General features: G+C 41.3%; 1 protein-coding gene across 2 annotated transcripts in view; it reads left to right on the top strand.

Moving 5' to 3' along the window:
* The window catches only part of TBC1D9 (TBC1 domain family member 9), a 135,149-nt gene that overhangs the window by 46,384 nt on the left and 72,867 nt on the right, over positions 1–15,898 (top strand). For both annotated transcript variants that reach the window (XM_032147584.2, XM_058436773.1), the window contains exon 2: positions 8,599–8,709. In XM_032147584.2, coding sequence (XP_032003475.1) covers positions 8,599–8,709 — 111 coding nt within the window. The remainder of the gene's footprint in view (positions 1–8,598; positions 8,710–15,898) is intronic.

Genomic DNA, 15,898 nt, shown 5'->3' with positions numbered 1-15,898 from the left:
TGAGTTCTATGTTAGTTTATTGAGTTTTATGTTGGTTTGCATTGTGAAAACAGTCATTTTTTCCCAAATGAAAGTTATAGAATTGCATGTGCTCTGTAAAGCTATATAAATGATTCTAGGAAACACAGTCCCAAGAACATGACTGCCCTAGAGCCTCTCCTCCCCTGATTTAATACTGTTTAAAGCAGGGGTTCCTAACTGTCAGTCTGCAGACAAGTACCTGTCAGTCCGTGGCCTGTTAGGAACTGGGCTGCACAGCAGGAGGTGAGTGGCAGGTGAGGGACCATTTGAGCTCCACCTCCTTTCAGATCAGCTGCAGCATTAGGTTCTCACAGGCACGAGAACCCTATTGCGAACTGCACATGCAGGGGATCTAGGTTGCATGCTCCTTAAGACAATCTAATGCCTGATGATCTGAGGTGGAACAGTTTTATCCTCAAACCATCCCCCAACCACCCCACCCCCACCTCTGGTCCATGGAAAAATTGTCTTCCATGAAACCAGTCCCTGGTGCCAAAAGGTTGGGGACTGCTGACTTAAAGTATCAAACTTTAAACTGTTACTTAAGCATTTAGGAACCTAGAACAATTGTCTGTTAAATTTAATCAAAACATTGGAAGCTTGTATTTTTTATGTCATTTCTTTTTTTTAGTGTTCCATGTGCATCATATTTTTACAAAAGTGTCAGTCTGTAACAGATTGAAAACTAAAAAACAAAGAAAAACTGATTTTTTTCAGCCCTGTCCCCCAGTTGGCAAAACTGATTCTTAGCCACAAATGTTTGAGAAGCACTCTCCTAATTAAGAGTCAACAGTGTATTTCTTAGACTTCTTAATTCATCTTTTGACGAACAGTGATGAGTTGGGCTGTGTGTGTGTGTGTGTGTGTGTGTGTGTGTGTGTGTGTGTGCGTGTGTGTGAGAGAGAGAGAGACAGAGAGAGAGAGAAGGCTGGGTTCCTTCCCCGTAGGTAACGGTGTCATCCTTGAAGGCAGCCATGATACAGGGGCAGCTAGAATGGGGTTGTGAGAAGCAGCTATTGAAATTGAGAGGAAAGAGTTGTGGATGGCCATTTAAAACAATAACATTCCATAATAGTCTTGTTGAGAACCATTTTTATCTAGAGATGCTGGAGAGTGGAAGAATGTACGATACTTATGAAAATAAAATTGCTCCCACCATTCGACACTGAAGGTAGTATCCAAGTATTGGGATTGGTTACGTGTCTATCCATGCCCTTCTAATCTCTTTCCCCTATTGCCAATAATACCTGTGCCTGAGAATAATATAATACTCTTTGAGGTTACGGAACAGAGAACAATACGTTGTACCCATCTCCTGTCCCAGCCACCTTCCCTGACAAACCTCCCACATTCCCCACCTCCTTACCCAGAGAACAGTCACCACCCGTATTCTACTTTCATACATAATGTGGCTGGCCAACATTAGCTCACATGTACCTTCACATTGGCTATGGTGCTCTAGGAACTCCGGCGCATTTATAGTTATGGAGCTGACCCTCACCTGGCTATTTCAGCATTCTTCACACCTGCACACAGAACCATTTTCCTAATCCCTCCCTTGGTCCCCTGGCCAGTATGGTGTGCAAACCGTATTTACCAGTCTGTGTGTTGGGCACAAGGGTTTCAATTGGTTAATTAAATCTTTGAATTTTCTTGTTTTTTGACAATTGCCAAAGTAGGAGAATAGAGACTTGTCTTTTCCCTGAATATCTCTGCTTTTGATCTAACTTAATTCCAGATAAATTTCAATACTGATTAAAAAGTAACAAATTACTTCTGAAATTGGAGAAATTGATTTCCCAAGGTAAGCAGTTTCAGATGTGAGTTTGGTTTGCATTATTACCTCACAGTCTTTGAAATGGGATTTTTAGCCGCCTTCTCAAGTCTTTGTCTCCTTTGTGAGAGTCTTAGACAATTTTAATTATTTAAGGCAGATTTGCTAGAACTTATAATATTGGAAACTACGGTACAAAGATGAGTTAGTTCTTAAAATAATTCTTCATTTCTCCCAATGTTCATCAAATTGAGAATTTTGTGGTCCACATTATAAATATTCAGCATAATGTGCTGAACATTATTGTAGGCTTTGAGACTACAATAAGACTCCCAAGATAAATAAGGCAGTGCTTGTCCTCAAATTGCCCAGGGTCTGGTGGGAGGAAACCGTACTTTTTTTATTTTTGAAGTAGGAAACAATGTAGTAATTATCTTAGTGTAATATAAGTCAAGATGGTTGGCAGAACCCAAAAAAGCAAACAGTTAATTTCCAGGAGATGTGGGGGCTTGAGTGTTGAGACCGTTGGTTGGGAGCATGCCAGAGAAAACAGGGACACATGCATTAGGTGACCTTGACCTGGATATTGAGGGAAATAGAAGTTTGCCAGGATGAGAAACACTTGTGCAAAGCCTTGGAGGCTTTAAAAAGTAATAAGCAAACAAACAAGGCTCATTAAAGAAGTGTAAAAGTTATGGTGTGGCTGGAGAGTTTGTAGGTACGTCAGCAGCTGCTTCTGAATGTTTTCATTTAATTACTTTCTGCCCAGTATCACATAAGTGTTAAGACTTCTAGAGAATGTATCACTTATATCTAAGGAGCAGCAGCCAAAAGAACAGGTGGCATCAGGTAGCCTACAGAAACCTACCTTCTTCCCAGACAGTAAGCCAGGCATAGAAGTGATGCACGGGAGAGAAAGTACTGAGCCAAAAGTCTTGCATGTGTATACAAGATATATGAAAAAGTAAATCCAAGGATACTGCATCTCTAGCTTTAGGGAGATCAGTGAATATTTGCTGAAATGAATGGAAATCCAGTTTGTATATAAATGGAAAATTCTAGATGGTGAACTCTGAATGTCTAACTGGACCTCTTAGCAAATGTCACCACAATGGGAAAGGCAAATAACTCACAAAAAAAGGAAATTAGAATGGCCAATAAACAAGAAAATTAATTAATAATCAGAGGAATGCAAATTTAACAAATAGGTACCATTTTTCACTCTAGAGATTGGTGAAAATAAAAAAAACCCTGGTAATACTAAGTATTGGAGATATTATGGAGAAACAGGTATTCTCATACTTTCTTGAGCACTTTAGAGAGCAATTTTGTAAATCTAATAAGGTTTAGAAATGAACTTACCCTAGGACCTGACAATTCCATTCTAAAGAAATGTGCTCAGGTGCTTAAGGATTTATGCAAACAGAATATGATTACAGTTGCATAATAGAGCAAAAAATGTGGATAAATCCAATGTCCTTTACTAGGAAAACAGATAAGTTGTAATATACTTATATAGTGGAATATTGCACAATATTTTAAAATGAATGAATCAGATTTACAAGTATATTCTGGATAAATTTTACAAACATATTGATTGAAAAAAATAAGCTACAGTGTAACTTACAGGCAAATTTGTAAAATACTCATCAGTTTTAAATTTTTTATATGAAAAACATATGGCTCAGTAAAAGTATAAGGACCTTGATAGGAAGAATACAAAACAATTTAAGAATGGTTAATGGAGAGAGGGAAATGGGATTAAGGGAGTGCAAAGGGAACCTCACTGTGTCTGTTACCTTTTTTTTCTGTTAAAAAAATATAGATCTGAAGCAAGTAAGGCAAAATGTTAAAAAAATCAGAGTAGTGGTACATGTATTTTGTAATTTCCTGTACTTTTCTATTGTTTTGAATAATTCATTACACAATAGTGCTTAGTGCATACTAGGCACTTTCTAGGGTAGATACTATTATTTCTTTATCAGGAAGCAGGGGCATAGAGAGATTAAGGGAGTGGCTGGTATGTGAGCCGAGGCTGAGTCCACTCCCCTGACCACTCTGCCATGGACTTCCTGGATCTCTGCTTCATTTCAGACCAGCGTCAGAACTAATGGAGTAGGGGAGGCCAAGTGATCTTTAGGATCCTGTCCAGTTTGACTTTAGCCCTGATCATCAGTAGATGGATCGATCATTTCCATGAGCACATTTCTGCATGGCAGCACGCTCCTGACACAGTCCTGCCTGCAGAGGGCTGACGGGGGTTTCTCTGCAGCCCTGTGGACCTGCCACCTGTACCAGCTCCCAGCTGGGCTGCAGTTGTGCAGTGGTGACTGTGCATACACATCTTCCAGTGCCCACAACCAAATGGGAAGCGAATATGGAACAATTTTGCCAAGTGTTTTCTGAATCTCCTTGAAAACAGCACTTTTACATTATAAGATGCCACTGTCCTAATGTAATAGGTAGATGCAGAGAAGAGTTATTTTGAGGGCTGTAATTTGATTTCGTTATCTTAGGCAATCAAGATTGTTTAACACCAGAAATAGCTGACTACAACAGCTGCTAAAACAGCGCTTTGTGTGGGAAATGAAGAAAAGGTTCAGTATTTTGACAGCCATTTCCAAGGTATGAGTAATGAGACTTCTAAGAAAATCCTAATGGTTGCTGCTTTTGCAGGGGGATTCTCTAGACCAGATTTCCCATCTCCTAGTATTTTACATCGATAGTGGACAAAGGAGGAGTATTTCCTTTTTCCCAGGGTCTTGATTTCATGTACCAACAGAGTTTAGATAGCATGGTGATAATTTATTATTTAGGTTTAAAACACACACACACACACACACACACACACACACACACACACACACCTCTAACTTGTCTATTTATCATCAAACATGTGTTTAGTACTTACGGGGCTCCAAAGTGCAGGGCCTGTGGGTCCAAAATAATCAATTAGACCCTGCCCTCAAGGAACTTTCAGTCTGGAGAGAAGAGGAAAAAATGGGACAAGGCAAAATGTGCAAGTAATCTTAAACAAATGTAATAGGCATTATAGAGGCAGAACTGGGAGGAAGAGTAGAGTAGGAAAGGGATGGCATTAAAAGATTAGGAGTTTGCTGTTTGAGGTCGGGGGAGACAAGAGCAGACAGACAAGCACAACATTTCCAGTGATCAGTGTTATCCAGGCATGAAAGGACTCAGCACTTCTGGGTTAATATGGAAAGTCTATTTCTTGATTTGACTGGCCAACTGCATACCTCAATTCACAATATTACTTTCTGTTTGGTTATCCAGTACCTTAAATGTTCAGGGAATTCTCTCAGAAATGCTGTCATTTAAATGTATCTAATGTGAATATCCTGATATTATACTTTCTGTAATTTACTTGAAAATATTTCAGCATGTATCTGTGCTACGTACATGTATGTCTGTTAGTTTGCATCCAAGTCTTAGTGGAAGTTGGTGGCGCCAGTTGTGAATGCAGAGGTAGGGTTGGTGAACTTGCATCTAATGAGAAACCCTCACTCCAGGGGGTCCTGCTTTAAGCAACTAGGTTTTCTTTATCTCTAATTGACACCAGAGGCTTTGTTAATTAGAATAGTTTATGTTGAGGTTAGATTTTAATTGGGAACATTGTGGTGATGGAGATATGTGGATTGGGTTGGACCTTTTCAGAGATCTTCCTTCTTTTGTGTTACAGAGGATGAAAGTTCAGTGAGCCATTAAGGATGATAAAACTGAGGCTCCAGGAGGAAGTGGCAGAGTCAGGATTGAAGCATTCCAGAACCAGAACTGCCCCTGTCTGCTGCTCTGCCCTGCCCAGTCAATTATGCTTGCCCTTGGAAGAGTCTTGGTCTTTGATGACACTCAGAGGCTTATTAAACCACACAGGCTGATTCTTTTTTTTCCTTTTCTGTTTTTGTTTTTTTTTTTTTTCTGATTTTTTTGTTTTGTTTGTTTGTCTGTTTGTTTTTTTGAGACAGAGTCTTGCTCTGTTGCCCAGGCTGGAGTGTAGTGGCATGATCTCGGCTCACTGCAACCTCTGCCTCCCAGGTTCAAGCAATTCTCCTGCCTCAGCCTCCCTAGAAGCTGGGATTACAGGTGCACACCATTGTGCCTGCCTTATATTTTTTGGATTTTTAATAGAGAAGGGTTTTCACCATGTTGGCCAGGCTGGTCTTGAACTCCTGGCCTCAAGTGATCCACCCGTCCCAGCCTCCCAAAGTGCTGGGATTGCAAGTGTGAGCCACCACGCCCAGCACACAGGCTGATTCTTGATCGCAACCCTCTAAACTCAGACTAAAGTTTGTATGCCCTAGAACTAACATATATGACACTTGTAGTAGTTTCAGCATTTTATTTCTTATTTTGATTCAAGATGTGAGAGGTATTACAAACACTCAATTATGAGTGATGCATTTGTGTGTCTAGTTAACATAGAAGGAAATTTGGTGTTCTCGGCTAGCACTATTTCAATATTTTCTGCTTTTCCTATTCTTCCATCCGTAGGTAAGTGAAAAGTCATTTAAGAAATTAGAGGTCTCTGTGGTAAATCCAAGTCACAGTAAAGCAAACAAAAATGCATATGTGTGTGATATGATGTGGAACTCTACCCCCTTGGAGGACTTTACAGGCTGTAAGAATTTCATTTTTAGTGTATTTCGTACAGGCCAGAGCTAACAGGTTAATTTCTACTGAACAAAAATTTTTTTGTTTGTTTTTTTCCTGGTATGTTGAGGTCAGCTAATGGTCACTGTGGTTTGGAGTGAATCTAAATGGATTTTTTGCCCTTGGACAAAGACCAAGGACAACTGTAGGACTTCTGCATGGTCTACCTCACTTAGGCTTCTTGATTAATAACTCTGGTTCAGGAAGGCAAGGGTGATTATGACCACTTTACAACTGAGGAAATCAAAGCAACGAGAAGTTAAATGGCCTGTCCCACTCCACAGAAATGGTTATAACAGAGTCAGAGCCAGAACTGAGCTCTTCCAAACATGAGTTGACTAGGTTATAGCTCCTTCCATGACACCAGGATGCCAGAGCAGTGGGAAGTGAATTTCAGTGGCATTGTGCATATCAGGGTCTTATTTGGTATGGCCAGAACCAAACCTCAAGACATTATTACAAAATAACAAGAGGTACTGGTGGCATTTTCAGAATTTGTGCCTCAGATTCAGCAAAACTTCAGGAAAAGCCTGCAATATGGCACTGAGCTTTGCTGCTTTCAGTATCAACAGTTGCAAACAAGAGAGGCTGGGTGCCTTCAGCCTCCATCTCCTAGCTTCAAATACCATTAGTTCTATCCCAAAGTCATCCTCTATAAACATGCAATCTAAATAAAGGTAAAATTAGATAAAAGTATCTTAGCAGGTTTTTTTCAGGTGGCCTAATCCCTCATTCCAAACAGCCTATTACCCCTAAGTCTCATTACCTTCAGTCTTCAAAAACAATCCTGGGGTAGTAATAGTGTCTCCATTTGGCAATTGAGAAAAGCGAGATTTTTGGAAATACAGTGTCTTGGGCTAATATAGTCAGCTGGTCTGAGCTCCTGATTGGTCCTTCTGAGTCCAAGCCCTGCTCTATACTGGGTTCCATGTAGCTTTAGAGTAACTATGGGCATTTACATTATGGGAATCTTTTGGATTCATCTTTCCAATTAAGGGATCTAGTTTATTATACCTTGGAGAATGTATGTGTGTAATCTGTGTTATTTTAAAATACTGTAGAAAATGTTTGATGTCAATCCCGCTTCAGTGTGGTTAAAAGGTAGTTAAAAGAGAAATTTGCACTGATGACAGGCTGCCAGTTTGAAGCTGTCAGAATCCTTGTACTGTCACCACCATACCTGACAAGTTGTGATTGCCAAGTGAGAAACAGCGTTGTGCGTTCTCCGCATGGCTGGAGTTCTCAGCCGGGTCATCTGGGCAGACTCGCCTTAGAAGCACCTTCCACCTTTGCCACTAAGCTGCCTTCTGCTCTTAATTTCCTTTTCCTTGTCAATTTTCCTCCTAGAAAGAGAAGGTACAGCCTGTTCTTAAGTGAGCGTTGGTATACTGGGCATTTGTATTCCTTACAAATAAATTGCTAAATTCATTTGCTGAACATTCAGGCTTGTCTGGACTTAGACAATGTGAACAAGTTTTCACATGGGCCCGGTAAACCCTGGATAAATGGATCACTGGGGTTCTTGACTCAAAGAACTAAACTTTGTGCTAAAAATGCAGACCCTGATCCTCAACCTTATTCCTGCATCATTTCATAGCATAGACCAGGCTCTGGTTAGCCCTGGTTATAGTGACTGATGTCACAAATGGTAGAGGACTCTGCTGTTGAAATAGGAAGATCCCTCTGTTTCCTGGCCCTAGCTCACTTCTAAACACAGTACCAAAGCACTGCCTGACCTTCTCCTCCAATCAATGTTAAATGCCCTGGGGATGCTGTCTTCTTCAGTTTTGTGCCCACAGGGTTTGTCTTGCACATAGTAGGAATTTAATTAGTGTTTCCTGAGCTGAATTGTACTAATTTTTTAAACATAAATGGAAAGTGGGGCAGATGAAAATAACATGTGGGGCAGCCTGGTAGACTGAATCAGATGGACACGACTGCTTCTTGTGACCTTGTCAAGTTGTACAACTTGTGTAGAGCCAGCATCATCCTAAAATGAAATTTTTCAAGGTGTGGTTCAGTGGGAGATGGGGTTGTTGGGAGATCTCACAAAAGGGCATGTTCATGCTGCCCCTGGGAATTTGGGAAAGTACTAAGACAATTCTTACCTGTTTCTCCCCATATTCCACCCTCAGGCCTGCTGGTGGGTACCCTTGATGTTGTGTTGGACTCCAGCGCCCGGGTCGCTCCTTACCGAATCTTGTACCAGACTCCAGACTCCCTGGTCTACTGGACCATCGCCTGTGGTAAGCAACCGCATCTAGAAATACACAAGTTTTAAAAGAAGCGTTAGGGTTAACAACTTTTTATCAGAAGGAAAGGAGCGTGTACTTGCTGAATGCAATCACTGGTATTTTAGGGTAATTAACCATAGCCATTTCAACACATGAACCCAAAGTCTCAGTGGCTTAACACAATGAAAGTTTCTTTCTCACTCTGGTAGAGTCGTGTTGGGATCATGTGGCCTCCTCCATGTGTAGTGACACTCTCTGGAACACAAGGCCTCCAAGGTCAGCATACAAGGGAAGAGTGCGAGGATGGAGCACATCTGTGTTTAACTTCCTTGGCCCAGAAGTGGCACACTCCGCCTTCCATTCCACTCACACTTAGTCGGCCAAGACTAGTCATGTGGGCCCAACCTCACTGCAGAGGAAGCTGGGAAATGAAGAGGGATGGGTGGAATACTTGGATGTACTAAGTAACATTTGGTATATCCTAGCACAGTACTTCCTACTGAGTAGGGATTCTTTATTTCTCCTGATGATAATCAGTAATGCTGTGCTGTGCTTAAAATAGTCAACAATCTTGCTTTGGCTGGTCCGAAGGTCACGAGCTATCTCCATTGAACACAGTCAGTTGCAGATGGAACTCCTTTTCTACTCTTTCCCCACTTCTCACTACTGCACTTGACTAGTCTTAATTTTTCTTTTTTTTTTTTCCAGACGGAGTCTCACTCTGTCACCCAGGCTGGAGTGCAGTGGTGTGATCCCGGCTTACCACAATCTCCACCTCCCAGGTTCAAGCAATTCTCCTGCCTCAGCCTCCCCAGTAGCTGGGATTACAGGCACCTGCCACGATGCCAGCTAATATTTGTGTTTTTACTAGAGATGGAGTTTCACCATGTTGGCCAGGCTGGTCTCGAACTCCTGACCTCAAAGTGATCTGCCCACCTCGGCCTCCCAAAGTGCTAGGAATACAGGTGTGAGCCACTGCACCCGGCCAAAAAAATTTTTTTAATCTTGCTTTTATTGGATGTCTCATAAGAACTTCTAGTCCAAAATGGCCAAGTTTTTTGTTTGTTTGTTTGTTTTTGGGACGGAGTCTTGCTTTGTTGCCCAGGCTAGAGTGCAGTGGTGCGATCTTGGCTCACTGCAACCTCCACCTCCCAGGTTCAAGCGATTCTCCTGCGTCAGCCTCCCAAGTAGCTGGGATTACAGGTTTGTGCCACCACGTCCAGCTAATTTTTGTATTTTTAGTAGAGACGAGGTTTCACCATGTTGGTCAGGCTGGTCTTGAACTCCTGACCTCAGGTGATCCGCCCCCCTCAACCTTCCAAAGTGCTGGGATTACAAGCATGAACCACTGTACCCAGACTTTTTTTTTTTTTAATGTAATTTCTTTTTTTGTAGAGATGGTGTCTCTCTGTGTTGCCCAGCCTGGTCTTGAACTCCTGGGCTCAAGTGAGCCTCCTGCTTTGGCCTCCCAAGGTAAAGGGATTGCAAGCATGGGCCACTGCAATTGGCCCAAAATGGCCAAGTTTTTGTTTGCATGTGGCTTTTAAAATAACCATAAGAAAAGTAAGGGCTCTATATGAACACTTTTTTTAACTTTTATTTTTTAGCCTTTACTTGATTTACAGGAAAGTTGAGCAGATTGTTCAGAGAACTCTCATCTATACCACTCCCCATGCAGAGTTTCCTCTATTATTAACATCTTACTATGGTACATTTGTTATAATTAATGAACCAGTGTTGATACATTATTTGTAAGTAAAGTCCATTGTTCAGATTGCCCTCATTTTCTTTTTCTGTTTCAGCATCCCATCTGGTATAACATTATAGTTAGTCGGTCATATCCCGTCAGGCTCCTCTTGGCTGTGGAAGTTTCTCAGATTTTCCTGGGCTTGGATGATCTTGACAGTTTTGAAAGATACTGATCCAGTATATTTTGGCATGCTCCTCAATTGGAATTTGTTTGATATTTTTCTCATGATTAGACAGGGGCAGTAGATTTTTGTGAGGAAGATCACAGAGATAAAGGGCCATTTTGTTTCACCATGCCAAGTGTACATTTTATCAACATGATTTATGACCGTGGGCCTCCTTGATCACCTCCCTGAAATAGTGTTTTTTTAGGTTTCTCCACTGTAAAGTTACTCTGTTCTTCCCCTTTTCAAAGTATTCTCTTTGGAGGGAAATCACTATGTGCAGTCCATACTTAAGGAGTAGGGATTATTCTCTCCTTTAGGGTAGACTATCTACATAATTTATGGAGAATTCTCTTGCACAGTAAATTTATCTTTACTCCCTCATTTATTTATTTAATTATTTATGTCACTATAGACTCATGCCTATTTATTTTGTCTTCTGGGTTATAATCCAACATTACTTTATTCTTTGCTCAAATTGTCCCAGCTTTGGCCATTGGGAGCTTTTTCAATTGACTTCATTCATTTTTAAAATTGATCTTTACTTGGTAGGAAGTGCTGTGCTGGGATCTAAAAATATAAAGACAATTATATTTGGTCTCTGCTCTTGAGAAACGTACAGTCTAGTGAGGATACAAGTAAATAGTCAATTACAGCCCAGTGTGAACCAGTGCCTTACAGTTCCATTTAATTTCTGGGCATCCAACTAAACAGAGGAATACAGGCTAGCCTCCTGCAGAATTAGAGGAGGTTATCTGGTGTGATTTCAGGCTGCTGGCAAGCTCCATTGCCTGGGTAATTCCCCCTCAAGGATTTAGTAGTACCTGAAATTCTAACATTATAATTATGTCTTTTTCCCCCCTCAACCCCCAAGATGGAGTCTCGCTCTGTCGCCCAGGCTCGAGTGCAGTGGCATGATCTCAGCTCACTGCAACATTTGCCTCCTAGGTTCAAGCGATTCTCCTGCCTCAGCCTCCTGAGAAGCTGGGATTACAGGCACGCCCGGCCAATTTTTGTATTTTTAGTAGAGACGGGGTTTTACCATGTTGGTCAGGCTGGTCTCGAACTCCTGATCTCGTGATCCGCTCACCTCAGCCTCCCAAATGCTGGGATTACAGGCATGAGCCACCGTACCAGGCCATAATTATGTCTTTTTAAATGTATTCTGAGATGCAAGCAGCCCAGTGAGAGACAATTGACTATAACCATTGTTTACACAGCCCAAGAACGAAGGCATGGCTTCAAGGTTTAGAGCAGTGGGAAAAGCCATCTAGAAGTGAAGAATGGGGATTGAGTGAGAGGAAGGTGATAAAGGATTAAGGAAGGGGAAGCTGGGACTCTGACCTGGACAGACTTACCAGTGTAACCTAGGCTCCTGGAAGACAGTGTTCCAGTCTTCTCTGCACGTTTACCCACCACAGAGGGTGCCCGTAGAAGGGAAAGTGCCATCTGGCCTGCCGTAGTTGATTGGGAAAGCATCACATTTAGTTGGCAAACAATCTAGAATCACGTTTCATAGTCAGCAGATGAAGAACTAAAAAGAAAGAAGTTAAAAGTCAGGGAGAGCCACCAAACCCCTCCACCTCATGAGGGTGTGGAAAGGATGCCGCCTCCTTCTGGCTCACTCTCCAGCAATCCCGCCATGAGTGCCAAACTGCCTGCGAGATCCTTTGCAGGCAGGAGGTCTTCAGAGCCCTCAGATCTCTCCTTACAGCCCTCCAGGCTCCTGGTCTTCCTACCTCAATTTCTGGTGATGTAAGGAACTGGTTTGTGTCTCCTGTGACTTTCCCTCTGCCCCTGAGCCATTACCTTTGTTGTCATTGACGTTTATACTGTCATTGCCTGACGTTACTACTCCTCAGTCTGATTCTGGGGCTTTGCCATGGTATTGCTATGAAACAGATCTTCCTGTGAATACTCCTATGAGATACAATTGGATGTTACAAAGCTGAGTTATTCCTGAATTATTTGCTGAGCCAAGGCTAAGGAACACTATGCTGTAAATGCTGATGGTGTAATTTATTGTCCAAAGAGATGTGTAGTTTTCTTTTCCCAGTGACACCTGTTTCATTATAAGAAACCCAAAATGGTTTTAGTTTTTGTATATATTGATTACCCATAGAGATAGCTCCAGAATTTCCTTATGGAAGACTGCACAGAAGGAAGTGACAAGCGTTGTGAAAGTGGTTTTTTGTTGTTGTTGTGTTTTGTTGCATTTTGTACTGTTTTTTTTGAGACAATGTCTTACTCTGTCGCCTAGGCTGGAGTTCAGTGGCATGATCTCGGCTCACTGCAACCTCTGCCTCCCAGGCTCGAGTGATCCTCCCACCTCCACCTCCCAAGTAGCTGGGACTACAGGCACACACCACTGTGCTCTGCTAATTTATGTATTCATTTTTTTGTAGAGACAGGGTTTTGCCATGTTGCCCAGGCTAATCTCAAACTCCTGTGCTCAAGCCATCCGCCTGCCTCAGCTTCCCAAAGTGCTAGGTTTACCAGTGTGAGCCACCGCACCAGGCCACCTGTTAATTGTTCTTTCTTACTGATTTCCATTTAAAATCCAAGTTACTGGCTCCTTTTCATGATAAGATTTTAAGAGCAGAAGCTGCTCCCTTAAGATTTTTTAAATATATCTGTATCTTACTGTTTGTAAGTTTAATGTTATTTTTCATAAACTACATAGTTAGTATGGCATAGGAAAACATATTAAAAACTTGTAATTTGCTAGGATTTTATGAAATATTGCTACAAAAGAAACTTCTGTAGATAATTGGGTAAGTCTAATTCACTGCCTTATAGAATCCATGGGATTATAAAACCTTTTTCTATAAACCTTGATCTTGTCATGTGTTTTGTAAATCTTTAATAAGCACAAATTGAATTAAAGGGAGCATCTGCCACCAATGTCTTGACATAGACCACATAGAGCAGTAGTAGTGTTAGTGGTAAGTCCTAGCTGTATGATTTGCCTTAGACTTGAGCCACATGAAATCAGGCAGGAGGACTCTTTTGGACCATCTTACTGCCACTATAATAAGCACCTGGCCCTCAGCAATATGAATCATACAGAAAGCAGAGTGGAGGTACCAAGAGTTATTTGATGAGACATTATTTTATTATTTTCATATGCCTCTTTTTATCTTTTTTTTTTCTTTTTTTTTTTTTTTTTGAGACGGACTCTTGCTCTGTCTCCAGGCTGGAGTGCAGTGGCACAATCTCGGCTCACTGCAACCTCTGCCTTCTGGGTTCAAGTGATTCTCCTGCCTCAGCCTCCCGAGTAGCTGGGATTACAGGCACCTGCCACCATGCCTGGGTAATTTTTGTGTTTTTAGTAGAGATGGGGTTTCACCTTGTTGGCCAGGCTGGTCTCGAACTCCTGACTCAGGTGATCCGCCCCCCTCAGCCTCCCAAAGTGCTGGGATTACAGGTGTGAGCCACCATGCCTGGCCCACCTCTTTTTTATCTTCTGTTAGTTTATCCAAGTTGGTCTGAAGAAGTTGATTGTTTACATTTCCTTGACATGGAGAACTTTAATTGGGAAAGGGAGCCAAAAAACTTTCCTAAACAACGACCATTTCATTTCACTAGTACCCAAAATGCGGTTTTTGTTCTTTTTGGCTAATATGCCATTATGTCAACAATTCTAGCCTACAGAAGGGCATTATGCTTAATAGTTTGTACAGTAAATTCTACCTTTTATCCAGCCAGTTTTGTTGAGCTGGCTTACTGTACTCTCACAATTCTGTCTCTCATGGTTTACCAGTGAATTGACTACTTTGCACCTGGGGCTCACCTTGGAGTTAAAATAGGTACAGGTATGCCCCCAGCAGCTCTTGTTTTGGATATGGTGTTCCAGAGGCAGGAGAGAGTCCAGTCCATTGTCTTCCTTGGCCTTCAGTTGGCAGAGGTAGAAAGCTATTTGGCTTTCTCCCCATTATAAGGACTAGAAGGTTCTAATAGTAAGAAGGGTTGGTTACATGATCTCCATGGGAATATGGACACATAGGAATGTAGGTAATTCCAAGGATACAATCTAAAGAAAGGAGTTCTGTGACAGCTCAGGAGAATTAGAAACAAACATACAGAAGGAGCTGCTGGCAGTTCCCTCTGGATGCATCTGACCTTCAAAAAGGGCTAATAAAGGAAAGTGTGGAGAGGATGTGTTTGACAGACAGCTCACTGACAACAGTGCCGAACGGTGCCTTGATTTGGCTGTGTATTGATTTAGTTTCCCTTTTCTTTACCATTCCAGAATGTCATCTAAGCCTAGATGATCATTGTGTTTCAGAAATAAAAGATAGAGCAGCCATCGTCTTGTCTGCCCCTCTTATTGTAGTAGGATGCAGAGGCAAGGTGAATTGTCCAAGGTCACATTCCTGGTTATAACTAGTTATGTGGCACTCAGACCAAGTTCTCAGGTCTCCCCACTCCCATCCCAGGACTTCTTAAGCGGCACCATGCTGGCTTTTATAATTAAATATTCTTTTAGTTAGTGGCTGGTAAGACCCAGAGTTTAATTAAAGATTACTAATTGGTTCTGTTCTTATTCTCTACTGTAGATAAAGAAAATGTTGGGTAATTTAGTTGCCTTCTGCATGAGACAGACGTAATGTGAAAGTTGATAGGTATTTTTATAATTCTTTCTTGGTATGTGTAACTCAAGGACTATTCTCGTATCCTTAGAAACACAGTGAGTTAAGAAAGCAAACAAAAATAATTGCTCCTTTTTTCTTCAAGCAATACATGTTTATTGCAAAAATTACAAAATATAGATACATAAAACGAATAAAAAAGAAAACAAAATACCACATCACAAATCATCACTTTCTAGACTTTGAAAAATTTCCAATATACTTTATATACCTATATATACAAATATATAGGTATATAATATATACTATGTATATACTGTATATTTACAGTATATATAAATATATAACAGATATGTATTTAAATGCAAATAAAAATGGAAAATAATATATTGAAAATAATTTTTATGTCAATAAAATGTATTTCCATACCATCAATTTTCTTTTTTCTTTTTTTTTTTTTGAGACAGGGTCTTACTCTGTTGCCCAGGATAGAGTGCAGTGGCACGATCTCGGCCTACTGCAACCTCCAACTCCCGGCTTCAAGTGATTCTCCTGCCTCACCCACCCGCATAGCTGGGACTACAGGTGTACGCCACCACTCCTGGCTAATTTTTGTATTTTCAGTAGAGATGAGGTTTCATCATGCTGCCCAGGCTGATCTCAAACTCCTGACCTCAAGTGATTCACCCACCTCAG

The sequence above is a fragment of the Hylobates moloch genome, unplaced genomic scaffold (assembly GCF_009828535.3).
Source record: "Hylobates moloch isolate HMO894 unplaced genomic scaffold, HMol_V3 SCAFFOLD_3, whole genome shotgun sequence".
In the NCBI taxonomy this organism is placed as follows: domain Eukaryota; kingdom Metazoa; phylum Chordata; class Mammalia; order Primates; family Hylobatidae; genus Hylobates; species Hylobates moloch.
Note: the sequence above shows the minus strand (reverse complement) of the source record. Positions and strands in the feature narration are given on the sequence as shown.